Raw genomic sequence first — 16,292 nt, forward strand, 5'->3', positions numbered from 1 at the left:
AGCCCCACCCACGTGCCCCACTGTGTCGGCGATCTAAAGGTCTGGCTCGTTCGCACAGACTCCGATGGTGCGTCGGGACTCAACGAGGATGGTGTATGGAGCGCTGCTGCCAGTCGCTGGCAAACATGCTCGAAGACGGATGTTTGGCCGGCGCAACTCTTAGCCGACCAGCTGCGCTGCTCTGCCTGTTTTGGTAAAGCGGCCCTTCTCAAAATTACCGTACTTGTCGAACTAATGCACACTATAAGGTGATGTTAAGGATGGCGTTATTATTTGGGCGTAAGTAAAAATTAATTTGGTAGATGAAAAAACTAGTCTTCACTGTACGTGATGGCACCAGAAACTGCACCGCCTCAAGGCATAGAATAAGGCAAACGATTCAAATGCAGCTTTCAGTCTGAAAAAAACAGGTGAAAGCTGTAAGGAGCATTAATCCATCTACGACACTGCGGTCAGCATGAGCGCGGAGCCGCTGACCAATCACAGAAGAGTTGTTTCACAAATTTCAGCCAAGAGTCAGCGTTACACTCTTACTGTACTCGGCTTATGTCGATGACTTGCTTTTGTGTTCAGATGCGCAGGCATTGCTCAATATGCAGGCAACACTCAGGCTCTCGTGTCTGGGAAGTCGGTGACTCGGATTTCTTTATTATCCTATGATATGAAACCCCACGAAACAAAATATTTTGCTTCTCTTCGTTGGCTTGGCAACAAGCGGAGTGAAAATCAACGCACAGAAAATCTAGCTCACAGTTCTTGGGTTTCGTCAAAACATTCCGCGACTTTCCAACATCAGTATTGAATTTATGGGAGCCACTGTCGCTGGTTCTCCCACTGTGCGGAGGTTAGGTATCGTACTTGAACGCCACATGACATTCGCAGCCCGCATTGACGCGGTTGTGCGGCGATATACAGGCATGCTCTGTGGCCTCAGCCATAGCAGGCATAGTCTATAACAATCTACCCTGGTCACTCTGGTAGAGGGACTAGTGATGTCGTTGATCCGAAACCATTCATCGCATACGGAGCGAGCAGCAGCGCTCAACTAGGCCGACTTCAGAAGCTTTTAAACTTTACAGCCAGAGTTATTTCCGGGCGAAGGAAATACGAACGTATCAGCAATGTTCTATGGAGGCTTCAGTGGCTTTCAGCAAGAAAACTTGTGATGACATCCGGGCACGGGTCACCCGCTCGTGATCTTGTTACCAGGTATAGCAGTAACCATCGTACCAGCAGACATGGTGGTCGGCTCGCAACCACACGGTAAATATTCCTAAGTGTTTTTAAGAAAGGCTAGGCGGTCATTCCAGCACCTTGCGTGGAATTTGCACCTTGCGTTTTTATGGAGTGTCAACGACTATATTGGCCATATTCGCGTTCGGGGGCTACGGGTGCAGCCGAGATTCGACCCCGGGCCGCCAACAAGAATCCAGATCCAGTAGGAATCCAAGGTGCTAAACACCTGGCCATTATGCCCCCTGTGCCCTGTGAGCCAATGCAATTTAGGTGGCCTTGCTTTCTTCCTCAACGAAATGCTTGCGGCGCACAAAACTCCGACGTTTTTGAGTACCGAAGCATATTCAATTTTACGTAGTAATGAAAAGCATTAAATCTGTTCAGGATATAAGGAGGAATCGGAGACAGCTAAATACCTTAAACACTTTGTTTTAAACAAATATGCGTTTGTTCAATGTGGTCCCCATGATTATCCTGGCAGATCTGTTATCGCCGAGGAAGTTTGGCGAGGCCGTCGCGGAAAAATCAACCGGTAGTAACTATAGCCCAGCATTCACAGCTATCCCAGTTCTTCTTCAAAGACGAGCTTACTTCCCGGGAGCTGCTTCTTAGCCTGTGGAACAAGTGGAAGTCACACGGAGCCAAACACCCGGTGGCTCCCTTCCCGGAGGCTGTTCCTTTGCTTGTGGAACAGACGGAAGTTACACGGAGCCAAACATCGGGCAGCTCCCTTCCCGGAGGCTGTTCTTTAGCTTGTGGAACAGGTGGAAGTTACACGGAGCCAAACATCGGGCGGTTTCCCCAGATGAGTCGGCCGGCGCGTCCGTGCCGCCCCTGAGCGAACCCCCAGGGTCCCAGGGTCAGGAACCCCCTGGTCAGGGTCATCACGCCACGGTATGCCCATGGTCATCGCTGGTTATACTCACGAGTCTCGACCAGCGATAAACTGAGCCCACGCCAATGCATTCATTACCGTTAACAGCTCCGGCCTGACGTGATTAACGACGGAACAAGCCGCCTGGCTGGCGAGAAACACGATGTCTGGGTGCGCGCTGTTCAAGGCGAGCAGGCAACACGTACTTGTCCGTTGTCTTTCAGTGTGACGAGGCTCGTTACCGTCCGTCATGCTTCTGAAATGTCGCTGGAGGCCTCAGAGCGAAAGCGATACAGTTTTCAGAACATGAAAAAAACATGTCACGCAAACTACGTTCAGTCCATCCCAGCGGCTACTTCCACTCAGAAAGAAAACTGGAGGCACTATTTTTCAGCACTACTAGAGCAGCTACACGAGCGGACGCGCGCTGTCGCAGCAAGCGTCCGGCCGATCCGACATAAGTTTGCTCGGCCGCCGTATTGATCCCAACGGAGGTGGGGCGGGGTCGACCCCGACACTCTGGCGGGGGTCACGGCGCGCCAGCGCGCCGCCCCGACCCGCACGCAGTTCGTGTTCAGCACGGCAGCGCTTGTCGGCGTCCGCCACGATTGGCTCTCTGCGGAGATGACGTCACGAGCCGCACGGCGAGTAATTGGCCTGGCTCGTTTCTCGCTGTCCGTAGCACGCCAGACATTGCGCCCGCCGCGGTGGAAGAGCCGATCGAGGATGGATTGCCTTGCTCGGGCCGGTACCTAGCGCGCGTGCCCAGCGCATTTCCCTAGACGGGCCCGGCCTGCTGCTACCTGGAACATGGCGTCTAGCGCTGGCGAATCCGGGAAGGGGCAGGGGAGGGGGCTATTGAAGATCCATGGCAAACAATGCGCTGCCCAATGCTGTGAAAACAACTGGGCTCATTTTCTTCAAGTTTTGTTTTCTGGCGATTGTCACGGCATTCGAAGCTCAACTCGCCTGAGACGCGATACCACATCTGTCCTTGGGGGACGGCGACGAGGACGGGAAGGGACGTTCTCAGAAGTTCACGGTCGGCTCGCTACCCGCATAGCTCAATTTGCTCTGGAATTCGACGATCACTTAAGATGGACAACTTCATCCGGCTATTTCTGGTCCACGTGCAAGCCCGTCCTGCCGGCGACAAAGCGGTGTGGCTCAGGACCGGTGGCTGTGGCTCGGGCTCACAGGCGGTGGCTCGGCTGCGGGATTGCTGTGCTCGATCGCTTGCCGCCCGTCTGCCGCTCGAATAAGCCGCCGGATCTAAAGCCGCCCTAGTAAGTGGCTTACGGGATTGCTGAGGCTGTTTTGCTAGGATTTTTACGGGGCGGTGGCATAGCTTGTCAGGTACGTCCTGCTCTCAGGGAAAATTCTTTTGAGTTCCTAAAGGTAACGCAAAGTATAACTGCGTTCGCTATATGTTGCGCTTCGATATGCTCGTGTAGTCACGAGCATATGACTCTCCCAAAGAAACAGAACGCCGAACTCCGCTTTGAAGTCGATGGCTTCCTGGCATCATCAAAGAGCTAACGTCCCACCTCCGGCAAAACGGTAATAAGGCGACCGGCTCTGAGCTTCTACCCTTAGCGCACCACTGACCCGTGTCACCTCAGCTGTCAGCGGTGCTGTACGCTGCAGTGCATAACAGAGGACGCAGTCGCGCGCAGTATTTACAGAAACGGCAACAATCGCCATGTGACGTACCCATCGCCATGCTTACGTTATTATGTGAGGTGAGGCGGAACGCCGTTCCCCTATGCCATGGGCACGAACTGCATGGTTACAAACGCGCGCCATAAGATGTTCATCATATTCCATGCATCCCTTTTCGATTCATTCCAGCAGCTGGTGTACATCAGTGGACGCCATGTTTCCCGATGTCTTCCCCTCCGCCACCTCACACGATAGCTTGAGCAATGTCTAGGTTTGATAGCATGCAGATGCAGGCTTGATTGCGGTTGTTGCTCCATTCATCATGATTGAGTCGTGTTCGATGCTGCCTGCCGAGGAAACAGCAGCTCCATCAGAGTGCTGACGCCCGGCCCGCTCCGGCAGGCCCCGCCGGCCGAGGCGTCACCGGGGCGGGGCGGACGTCGGCCGGCCCTGCCCCGCCGCCCACCCCGGCCGGGCCGGCGGTGACGGCCGGTCGGCGCGGCGACCCGGAGGAGGTCAGCCACGAGCAGCCCCGCCAGAAGAAGACCTCGGCCGACACGCAGGTGGTGCGGGTGCAGGCGGACACCCTGCTCTCGCCGGCCCCCAACAGGGACAACATGGCCGACATCTACTTCATCGGTGAGGAGTGCGCCCCGGCTGCCGACCGTCGCTCTCCCCCCCCCCTTCCCCCCAGCCGGGGGCACAGCTGCTCTCGGTATCCGTCCGCGCCGCGTACGTCGCCCAAGTGTTGCGTCAGTTTACCGCAGAGCGAATCGCGTCAGTTTACTGCAGGGCAAGTTGCATCAGTTTACTGCAGTGAGTCGCGTCAGTTTACCGTGGAGCGAGTCCCGTCATTTACCGCAGAGCGAGTCGCGTCAGTTTACCGCAGAGCGAGTCGCGTCAGTTTACCGCAGAGCGAGTCACGTCAGTTTACCGCAGAGTGAGTCGCGTCAGTTTACCGCAGAGCGAGTCGCGTCAGTTTACCGCAGAGCGAGTCGCGTCAGTTTACCGCAGAGCGAGTCCCGTCAGTTTACCGCAGAGCGAGTCACGTCAGTTTACCGCAGAGCGGGTCACGTCAGTTTACCGCAGAGCGAGTCACGTCAGTTTACCGCGGAGCGAGTCACGTCAGTTTACCGCAGAACGAGTCACGTCAGTTTACCGCAGAGCGAGTCACGTCAGTTTACCGCAGAGCGAGTCGCGTCAGTTTACCGCAGAGCGAGTCGCGTCAGTTTACCGCAGAGCGAGTCACGTCAGTTTACCGCGGAGCGAGTCACGTCAGTTTACCGCAGAGCGAGTCGCGTCAGTTTACCGCGGAGCGAGTCACGTCAGTTTACCGCAGAGCGAGTCACGTCAGTTTACCGCAGAGCGAGTCAGACGTTACTCGGAACGCCCTGGAGCTGTAAATCGCCACTGTGAGTGGCAGCCCACCAAATGGAGCTTGGTCGTAACTGATTGCACCCTTCCAGGGCATTAGTGATGCAATGAATCGCAACATTTGCTGCTCGAGGAATTGATGGCGCGCTTCAAAAAGACACATGCACAAAGCATATTCATGTTAACTGAAACGCACAAGGAATATGTGTTAAAATGCATTGCTGTCAGATAACACGCAATTTCTCTTATGACTACTATTCTTATGTTTTTAAATGCCTATACATGTAGCGTCTAAGAAAAGTTTCGTGAACTATTCCACTTCATAAATCCCTCTCGGAGAGGGTTATAGATAGCGCAGGGGCAGTGGGCATTATAAATGTTTGTACCTGCTTCCTTATTTCAAGCGCTTAATGCATTTTCTGCTTTGTAAAGTACAGCTAGGCCCTTGCTGCATTTGGACATAGGTCTCCTAGTTCTGAAAGGCTGCCTGATATCTGACCCATGGCTGACTGGCTGGCTGCTGCCATTTCCAGTGACGGTAGCAGGGATATGCGCCATGGCCATCGGCGTCACCGTGGCTGGAGGCTTCTGCTACCACAGGTGATGATTAGGTGTAACTCTGAAGCCACACGGATCTGACAAGTTCCCAAGCTTTAAGCGCGCTGTCAAGTTATTCTTTGTACAATAGGGTTGTTTGACACTGCGCGGATGTATTTCTATCTTGTTCCTTCTAATCTTTCCGTTGTTTTTCATCCTCTATTTTATCTCTTTGAAAAAGGGCACGCCATAGCCACGTGCTTGTGTAGAGCGTCAGGTGATGTCAAAGAAGACTTGGCGTGTGGTTTCGATATTTGTCGCATTCAAGTGCTATTCATACACGCCACGGCACGGTAGATGACGTCGAGCTGCGTCCGGCCTTAAAGTTGCTGCGGGTCGCAACGGCTTGACGGCAAGTTTGCCTTGAATACCACACCGTCTAATGCCGCCACGTCACTGATAGGCTCCCTTGAAAGCCACATCCGTCATTTTATGGTGCGATGTGTGCAGGTCTCATGGCCGCGAGACATTCCTGTCTCATAAGTTTGCTTATCTGGCAGCGACCGTCGCCGGCTCGTCCTCATTTGCAGCGTCGTGGCTCGGGCCGTGTTGGCGTCTGTCCGCGGCGGGCGGTGCTGCGGTCCGCCCGCCGGCGCTCTGACCTCCCGGTGTGACCTCAGGCTGCAGAAGCGGGCCAAGGCGGCCGGCGACGCCGAGTACCCGGCCTACGGCGTGACCGGACCCAGCCGCGACCTCAGCCCCTCTGGCGACCGCAAGCTGGCCCAGTCGGCTCAGATGTACCACTACCAGCACCAGAAGCAGCAGATGATGGCCATGGAAAAGTGAGTGGCGGCCGACGCCGGCGGTCGCGGCGCGCTTCGGACGTGACGCCGGTGGCGTGTTCTGCTGCGCGTCTCGAAACACTCCGTCGGTCTGGCTGGAGTGATGTACAGCGCAAAAGAGGGTGCGGACGCCGCATTCTATGGTAAGCTCTCGAACAGCTATCCAACCATCCATAACGAACTGCGCACTTCTGTTTGAAAGGCACTATCAGGCCCGGTGAAAAGACACCAGGCACTTCGCGTACCAACAAAAGGCTCTTTGCTCGGCTCATCAGGGTCGTGTGCTCCCCTCATTGCCGGCCGGCTCAGGCTCAGAGAGCATCTGGCACTGCCCGGTCGCTGCCCGGCCGGTGCCCGGGACGTCCCCGCGTGGCGTGGCGCCGGCCTCCGGGGACGCGGCGACGGCTGATTACTGTCCCCACCGCTCCGGTCGATTAATTGGAGCCGGCGCCACCAGAGGGGAAGCGTCGTGCGAGAGCTGGGAATGGGTCGCCAGGCCGACATCTGGGCCGTGGATGCAGGTCATCGGGGCGGCGACCGGACCTGGGAAAGAGGTCAACGGGTGGGTCACCGCGCTTATGTGTTAACCTGGGACTCAGATGACCTCGTTGGTGCCAACTTTTATCTCGTTTCCCTCTCGGTAAAGTCATGACTGCTTTAAATCACATCGACTTTGGAAGCAGATCTCTGTGATTGAGGGCCTGTCCCGACAATTGGAAGCTGGATTAGAAGCTGGAAGGACGGCTGGGATCCACGGTTGGACGTGGTCGAGTCGGGATGACTGCACCGAACCCCGAAGTCTGTTTTCCGGGTGGTCCGCTGCAGTTGACAAATGTACCTGAGTTACTCGCCAGTGAGGCTGACCTCTGCGTCACCGAGGCTGAGTTTGGCTGAGGACAGCCTGGTAGGCGACAGCTGCGTTTCACTGAGGCTGAGTTTGGCTGAGGACCGCCTGGTAGGCGACGGCTGGGTTTCACTGAGGCTGAGTTTGGCTGAGGACCGCCTGGTAGGCGACAGCTGGGTTTCACTGAGGCTGAGTTTGGCTGAGGACCGCCTGGTAGGCGACAGCTGGGTTTCACTGAGGCTGAGTTTGGCTGAGGACCGCCTGGTAGGCGACAGCTGAGGGAGTGGTCGCAGCTATGCGCATCAGGTGGCGTGTTGGCCCGCCAGCTGGCGGGAGATTACGGCCTATATCTAGCTATATTGCCGTGGTGCTGATGGTTGAATGGCCGGAGCGTGCTCGGGTATCTGCGTACAGCGGCGAGTGGCGAACGGTATCAGCTCGAATTGTGAATGGTTCGGCGGACGACAGGTGGCATTGCTTGGTTGTTTTGGAGTTCTTGCTATTTTACTTAAATGATGGGAGAACTACGAACACCGTTGGAGAGATATGTGTGGTCAAAGCTGTAGCATGTCTTAATTCAAGTGTCTCCCCAAATTCTGATTCAAGTGTGGCTGAGATTGAAAGTGGACAACTTTGAACGATTTGTAATATATTTGTCCGGTCTTACCTTAGCGTTCAAATAGCGCAGATCATAATGTGCCGGTGGACAGGGATGGTACCAGGTGCCGAGATGTGGGGAATGATGAAAAACATCACTGTTTGTACGAACATCAGCGCTGCGTTTAACGTGCATTGTTCTGACCATATCTTTCATATCTATATTCAAGATAACGGTACGCCGACATTCCGCTTGCCAGTAAAGTTCAAATGGTGCGTTTGCGTATATACCACTTGGGACAGGGACCATAGATCAAAATGTAGGGAATGGTGTAAGACATAATTTTTACAAACATGAAGGCTAAGTCAAGCATGCGTGTACCTTAAACTTAACTTAGCCCAATAGATCAGCTATGATTGGCCATTGGCCGTAAAACTTCACATAATGCAAATGAAGCTTAACCTTATAGATTGGTCCTGTGAATCGAGACTCTGATGCACCGAATCAACCCCTACGTGGAATTGAGGCAAAGTTCCCCGCATGGAAATGATATTAACGAAAAATTAATTCGTCGACAAGATCCGTAAATGCAATGAACCGAACTGACTTGCGCTAGAAGCGCTTTACGCCAGAATACTCAGGTCAAGCCAAGGACAAAAAAATGGTATCGCCATTGGTGGCAGCGAAAGTAATTTACCTTTGGGCTAATCGGATTCATTGAACATTACCGCGGCAGACGGCGCTGAGCGGAGTATCCCTGATCGTCAGCGTTTGGTGGTGGTGGGGGGGGGGGGGGGGTCACTCAGAGGCCGAGCGGAGTAACCCGTGATCGCATCCGTTGGGAGGCACTCAGGGCGCTGAGCGTAACCCGTGATCGGCGTTGGTGGGGGCACTCGCGCTGAGCGGAGTTAACCCGGTGTCAGCCGTCTGGTGAGGCGCACTCAGGGCGTGAGCGAGTAACCCGTGATCGTCAGCCGTCCTGGTGGGGGCACTCAGGCGCTGAGCGGAGTAACCCGTGATCGTCAGCCGTCTGGTGAGGCGCACTCAGGGCTGAGCGGAGTAACCCGTGATCGTCAGCCGTCTGGTGGGGCGCACTCAGGGCGCTGAGCGGAGTAACCCGTGATCGTCAGCCGTCTGGTGGGGCGCACTCAGGGCGCTGAGCGGAGTAACCCGTGATCGTCAGCCGTCTGGTGGGGCGCACTCAGGGCGCTGAGCGGAGTAACCCGTGATCGTCAGCCGTCTGGTGAGGCGCACTCAGGGCGCTGAGCGGAGTAACCCGTGATCGTCAGCCGTCTGGTGCGGGTCGGGCGCACAGCGCCCACACCCACCGTTGCGTCTCTATTGACGCGGCGTTGTTTCAGAACCCACAACGGCCGGCACGGCTCCGCCTCGGATGTCGACTCGGAGGAGGAGAACGAGGAGGGCGACTACACCGTCTACGAGTGTCCCGGCCTGGCGCCGGTGAGTGCAGGCACCTGTCCGCAGCCCGTCCCTTCCCGGCCAACAAAGCGCTGGCAGCATTCCTGGGGGCGATGCGTCGGTGTACAGTTCTGGACAGTTCCTCAGGCGGGCGGGTGAAGAGTGCCGGCGGTAGCCGCGTTAAGCCCGGTGTCAAGTGAGGCTTGAAATGTGACGCATCCACAGCGCAGATTTGATGCGCACTGTTGCAACCTACGAATGTGTGGCCGTTATGAAATCTACTTTGACCCGATGGTAGTGACCGCTGCCACATCATATAGCAATGATATGCAGCAAGTAACGTCATGTAATATATCGTGCCATTTGGCACGATTGCCCAATGTTCCTATCCTTCGGTATGGTTTTGCTGAAGTTAACCGACCACCAAAATATCAGAAGCTGTTTAAATCCTAATATCAACCAATAATCAGAGTTCGCTATGAAAAATCTTTATTCTTAGCTTTTATTTAACCATGTTTTTCGTGACGGTGACCGTAAGCATTGCCTTGAATCTTTGATAAACCGATATGATTGCTGGATATCTTTATTAATTCAGTACGTTGTTGTGTATCGAAGTTCGGTTATTTCAGCATAGCAGCCCTGTTGCCACCTGTGCCTGGTGTGAACGTTGGTGGCCCAATATCGCTGGACTGTTGTGGCACAACAAGGGAATTTCACGGTGCAAGCCTTTCAAAACAAGCTCAGCAATAAAAATTATGATCTTACTACGCGGGCTATGCGTCGCACTTTTTACGCTGCCGGATTTTGAGTGAAGTTTTCAGAAAAATAAAAAAATACACTTTTGCATATTTGTGTTTTCACAACTTTGCTTGGGTTTTAGACTTGCTGAACGGCAACTATTAGATGACGACATTAAACATGCTCTTTTTGGGACAAAGGCCTCGGCACCACAGTATGAACTCGGAAATTAGGGTAATTCAGTTAAAGGGAGTGCTCCACATTCGCATGGGGTTTCGAACTGAAATAGTTATCTTGAAGATCATTCGGTGCAGTTCACAGTCCTGACCTTAAGGCCAAAACCGCCGTAGTCTCTGAACTGCATACTCGCGAATATGTGCGAACTATGTCAGGGAGACTTTCAAGGCCGCCCAGGCATCCATGTCCCCAAGATAGCGTCATTGAGATCTTGCCATTCCATTAGCTACGTGGTGGACAAGGCCAAGCAAAATATAATCTTGGAGTCGTTCAGTATCTGACGTTCGTGTGCAATATGTATTCCAAATATAACTGGCGCCAATTGGCTTTCAATCGATGTTGTGCAAAATACGATGAAGCAATCAAACAATGCCGCATGGAGAAACATATATACCAGACAGAGAAATGTGTTGTCTAAAGCACTCTTTTCCAGCTAAAAGCGCACCAATAGTTACAACTGGGCCATCATAAGTGATCCATCATATCTGATGCTTGCTTCAATATCTTCAAATGTGGAACATTCCATTTAAAAACATTAGTTCGGATATTTGATGAATCATGTCGGAGAAAAGTGCTCAACCAATCCATCGCAAAAATGTGCATCCTAGAACGTGACGTTTTGTGGAGATCATCCCTTAAGCTGGAACTTTCATCGCTTATCAGCACGTGCAGTTCAGAAGAAGACGAACCAAGCAATGGTTCGGACCGCAGTACGGCGTTATAAAATGTTTCGTCCTTAGTGTGTTTTACAAAAACACCGAACAACAAATTTGGTGAAATTATCAATCATTAACGTTCATGGATCTTTTTAGTTTTGTCCCCTACCTTGTCGTTTTTCTTAGCATCATTGAAATTTGGTTAGCCAGGGGTGCATAACTCACACGTTTCACATTGATGTTCTTATATGTCACCAACACTTCACCCACCTTCGTTTTGCCACCCATGCGAACCATTTGATAGCAATTATCATTAACTCGTTACGTGTTTGTGGATGTGTTTGCACCCACAGTACACCCCCCACGCAATGCACTGCTGGTCTTCCACTCACAGTAGTTGTTAAACATTGCCGTTTGCATTCGAGCCCATCACCCCTGCTGAGCTGCACCAAACCAATTGTTCGGCTTAGTTTGTCTCCGACATTTGAATTAGATGGCATTGTGGGGAGCTATTTCTCGTGGCACCAACTACTGTGGCACGGCCGTCCCGTACCAGGCGGCGATCTTTGACCTGTCGCTAGCGACTTTTCGTGATCACTCGGACCAAGCAGTGCACATTACTGGGAGAGGTGCCAGTTTCCCGCCGGATGACAAGTCCAGTACTTTTTTCCCAGAGCACAAGGATGACGTTACGTATTGAAACTGTTGAATAAAGCAAAAACTGTCAATCACATCGTTCATCCCAATACGTTATTTCTATAGGGCCTTGCCCATCCTACCAGCCAAACGATACCGTTCCATGTTGTGCCTCGAATGATCGTTGATATGACGCATTAACCATTCGACTCGTTCCCAGACGGGTGAGATGGAAGTGAAAAACCCGCTGTTCCAAGACGATCAGACTCCCGCCCCAACTACTCTTGCCGACGCGAACGGCAAGTAGGGCGGTGGAGCGGCCCGTACACCCAGCGCCCTCTGGTCCTGGAACGGCAGCCAGGCGCCCCTCTGGTCCTGGAACGGCAGTCAGCGGCCTCTGGTCCTGGAACGGCAGCTAGGACCATGTGGTGCCGGAACGGCAGCCAGCACCATCTGGACCCAGAACTGCTGCCACTCCCGTCCTGTTCTGGAACCGTGGCTAGCGCCATCGGCCGCGGAACGGCACCCAACACAATCTGGGTCCGGAACAGAGGCCATGACATGAAGAATGGAGGTGGTAGAAGGCGCTCTCTGGTGCTGCACACTTCCTGGACTTGGACGGGCTCCAGCACCCTTCCGTTTCCAGGGCTAGAGGTGAACGATGTTGTGGGGCTGGCGGGTGGCGCCCCCCCCCCCCCCCCCCTCTTACGCTGGGTCTTTTGGGACGGACCAGGTTCTGTTTTACACTAGTACCGACGGGCCTCACCAGGCTTGGCAGGCTGCTGTGGTGGTCTTGCCGTTTGTGTTGTCTAAAATACAGCATACACTGATGTAGTATTGTGTGAATATGTAGATCAAAGCTATTTTCGTAACTTGCCATCGTGACTAAGCTTTAACCGTTGATATCTGAATAACGTTTATCAGCAATGGAAGCATAAATTTTATGTGGACACTTCAATGGCGTATCTGAGTGGCAATGTCAGGCCCGATGTTTTCACGGTCAATATTTATCAGGTGGTAGATGAAGCTCTGTTTAGCACCTAGAGTGTAGTAAAAAGCTAGTCACGAGATTAGCGAAAGAGGGCATTCTAATGTATATAATAACGCCTATACATGCTAACGTGCATTAATATTGAGCTTTTATTTCCGTTCCGTGCATATCAAAATTACTTGATGGCATGTCATGCGTAGGACCTACTGCAGCTGAAGCTTGCACAATACTAAATGCTTGTCCGGGATTAGCATGCTTTCTTACGGCGTGATCTCGCGTAGCAACCAAAGTTAGGAGAGACTCAAACATAAACCTCTTTTCCCCCCGTCACCGATGTCGACATCTTGATGATCACAAAAATATCCAATAGATAATTTCAGTCGTGTTTGGCCTGCGATAAGCAGAAGATAATTCAATTATACTTCATCTAGCACGCTACACGTATTATCCGCAGGTAGAAAAGTTGTTTGGTCTTTGTGCGATTTGATACACGGCGGGACAATTAGCTCCGATTGACATTACAGCCCTGTACGTTTCGGGCGGAATGAGGGGAGCAGTGGCCGCTCGCTCTCCAATCCCGGCAACATTATCTTTACGGCGCTGCTTGGAGGTAGATGAACTGGTGCTATCTGATCCCATCTTTCGATCGCTTTAGATGCTGGTACAGCCTCCACTATTTCTACGGACGGTTGTCGGTTGTAGCGAGAGGTTGAGCTCGCTGAAAAGAATCTGCCGTAGGTGCAGGCTCGGGGGCTGATGAAATGCATGCCAGCTGGCGTTATCAGCTCTTAAATGCTTCTCCAGCGCAAAAATGCAATCGGGCCTAAAATAGCTATGATAATATCTTTACGAGCTAGTAAACGCCTGATCAACTGATCATGTTTCCAAAGCATATTCTGATGCAAATCAGGAATGTGCGGACACATTCGTTGTACCTGTTTTGCGTTGTTCGCATGACGTCGTTGCCATTATCGTGCGGGATGGGTCCTTCATCTGACAGGGACTCCGGCTACACATTGGCGGCACTCACCGGCAACATGCGAGAATGGGTGGCTTCATATCTGGTAGCTAGTTTAGCCTGGGACGCCACTTCGTCTTAGGGCTGACATACTGACCCAGAGCTTCCTGTAAGTTCATTGCCAAAGACCTCACAGCTGCCCTTTACGTGAAGGCACTTGATGGCCTGCGCTATTACCATACATTTTAAACACATTAGGGGTACAGCATTGTCTCGCGCTATCCATGGAATGGCATGAGTGCCTGCATGATATGGCACGAGCGCACCCATGCACCACTCTGACCGCTTCGGGTGAGGAATACAGGGAGTCATCAGCTCTCAGTGCCTCTGCGGGTTGGCAGACTGTACTGGGCGTGCACTGCAAACTGCGCTGAGGCACTTGCGAAATGTGGAAGGCGTGGGCTCATTGTAACCATAAAACTATATAATGCCTCGCTGTATTATCGTTGATAAGTCGCACTCAGTAATTTGTTCGAAATTTTGGTCCAGTGGCATGCAATGTGCGGAAGTTTAGTTCGATGGTAAAGCCGTCAAGTTCAGCTATTCTAATGCAATGTGGCTTACTGTATTTCTAAAAATCACCGTTTCTCGTTTTCTTCTTTCCTTCTATACCACTGCAGCTTAAAGGACTAATCCTTAAGAGTTGGAGTTAGCACATGCATACACGTACACACACACACACACACACCACACACATATATATATATATATATATATATATATATATATATATATATATATATATATATATGTGTGTGTGTGTGTGTGTGTGTGTGTGTGTATATATATGTGTGTGCATCACTATTTAGCACAAACCGATGCATGCAAGGTTATCTTGATCCTCGGTGCTAAACTGCGGCGCTTGATGTCCGGGCATAAGCTTTTCTTGTCGTACTCTTACTGCGCGTAATGCACGTGCTGCGCGGCATTACTGGGCATATAGTACTGAGTATGTTAGTCTTTTACCATTGAGCCCGGAATAGTTACTGAGCGCAGGACGAAATGGGCATATATTTTTCAGGAACCACATAGAATGCTTTGTAGACACGACAAATATATATATATATATATATATATATATATATATATACATACATGTGATGTTTATGAAATGTGTTGTCACGCGTGCCGTAGGAGTTCTTGTTGCCCTGCTCTGTTAATCGCATTTAATCTCGCTCTCGCTTGGCCCCGTTATGTACCTGAATATACCTGTGTTCTCGTGAGAGGTCTGGGGTCTAGGGAGCTCCGTTTCAGCCGCGCTGGTCACCACGGCAGCAGCCCGGAGCACGAGCACGGGACGCGGTGCCCGTTTTGGCAACTCCGCAGAACCAGCAGCTCTTGCGCTCTTGCCGACTCATCTAATATGCACAGATTCATTAATAATTCCTCCGTCTGCGGATGGTTAACATATTCACTGGCAATAATGATTTCACATCGTGTCAAACAGCTGATCAGGACATGGGCTATTGCCTCGAAGTATCCACACACCGCCCGGCCAGGCCGGAGGTTGCATTGCGGGCATGTTTGGCGAGGTAGCCGAGGCTCGAGACCCGCTTTGAACCGCTGGGCGCACCACAGCAAACCAGCACTGGTGCAAAGTATAAAACCATGTTATCCTTTGAACTTTTCCATGATACGTCCTTGTTCTCTGATGAAATGTTTTGTTAGACGTATATGTTTGCTAAATGTGACCTATTTTGAAGTTTTTGGAACCTATGAGGTAAATATGTCAGGTGATTTGGAAGAGATGGATTAGTTTTCACGATGATAAGCTTTGATCGTTAGAAAGAAGTCTGCTCGACAGATTATCAATGTCGAACAGATTCGGTTGCCAATTAACGTACGTCAGTAATCAATGTGGACTATACACTGAGACTAACACGGAGGTGCAGAATGGAGTCTAGACCTCCTATCAATCTGTCTATCATGAATCAGCGTTTTTCTCCATTCGGTCATTAGTCTACTCCAAATTTCAAATTGCCTGCTCACATAAGATCATTTAACATGATCCCTTCTGATTGAAGGACATTGCAAGATGATTACCTTGTTGGGACTAAGGTATTGCCATCTTTCAGGTAGTCATAAATACCTTCTCACGGTTTTGCCAAATTCGCGCTTAGGATCTTGCGTAGTCCATCGAACGAAGTAGCAGGAATATCCACACAAGGTTCAAACTCACTTTTAAAATTTTCCCTTGCATCAACATGTGGTAAGTATTACACCTGGGTCGCTATTTCCGTGTATCAAGCCCAGCGAGCTTTGTGAGCAACCGCAAGCATTATTACTTGACTGTCTGAGATAACTTCTCGATTGAAAGCACATTTTTGAACCGACAGCGTAACGAATGGTAACTACCCATGTAACACCTATGGCATTGAGATAATGAAGAGGTAAAACATCACGATATTTTCGCATACGCCTCCAATGTATAACCTCAAACATGATGTCGGTGTGGTGCGTATATGCTTCTGCCTACATAATGGTTTGTAATGCACGTCTGGTCTGTAACCATGGCCTGTCATGACGAAACGTTTAAGCCAGTATCAGATTGTGGATGCAAATGCCAATATATTCGCATACATGCCAAAAATTATATATATATATATATATATATATATATATATATATAC

The 16,292-nt window shown here is 51.4% G+C and overlaps 1 protein-coding gene across 1 annotated transcript; it reads left to right on the forward strand.

Annotated features, from left to right (window-relative positions):
* Nucleotides 1-4,234: 4,234 nt before the first annotated feature.
* On the forward strand, nucleotides 4,235-11,969 carry LOC119094847 (neural proliferation differentiation and control protein 1-like). Its single transcript, XM_037217768.1, has 5 exons — nucleotides 4,235-4,411; nucleotides 5,680-5,746; nucleotides 6,364-6,525; nucleotides 9,329-9,428; nucleotides 11,874-11,969. The coding sequence occupies exons 1-5, from the start codon at nucleotides 4,390-4,392 to the stop codon at nucleotides 11,958-11,960; spliced, it is 438 nt and encodes a 145-aa protein (XP_037073663.1). The 5' UTR covers nucleotides 4,235-4,389; the 3' UTR covers nucleotides 11,961-11,969.
* The last annotated feature ends 4,323 nt before the right edge of the window (nucleotides 11,970-16,292 follow it).

This window comes from Pollicipes pollicipes, unplaced genomic scaffold (assembly GCF_011947565.3).
Source record: "Pollicipes pollicipes isolate AB1234 unplaced genomic scaffold, Ppol_2.1 Scaffold_4151;HRSCAF=4885_pilon_pilon_pilon, whole genome shotgun sequence".
NCBI lineage: Eukaryota > Metazoa > Arthropoda > Thecostraca > Pollicipedomorpha > Pollicipedidae > Pollicipes > Pollicipes pollicipes.

Coding starts and splice junctions, on each gene's coding strand:
- LOC119094847 (XM_037217768.1), top strand. CDS start 4,390: ATGGCCGACATCTACTTCATCG. Junction 4,412..5,679: donor GGCCGACATCTACTTCATCG/GTGAGGAGTGCG, acceptor TGCCATTTCCAG/TGACGGTAGCAGGGATATGC. Junction 5,747..6,363: donor GGAGGCTTCTGCTACCACAG/GTGATGATTAGG, acceptor GTGTGACCTCAG/GCTGCAGAAGCGGGCCAAGG.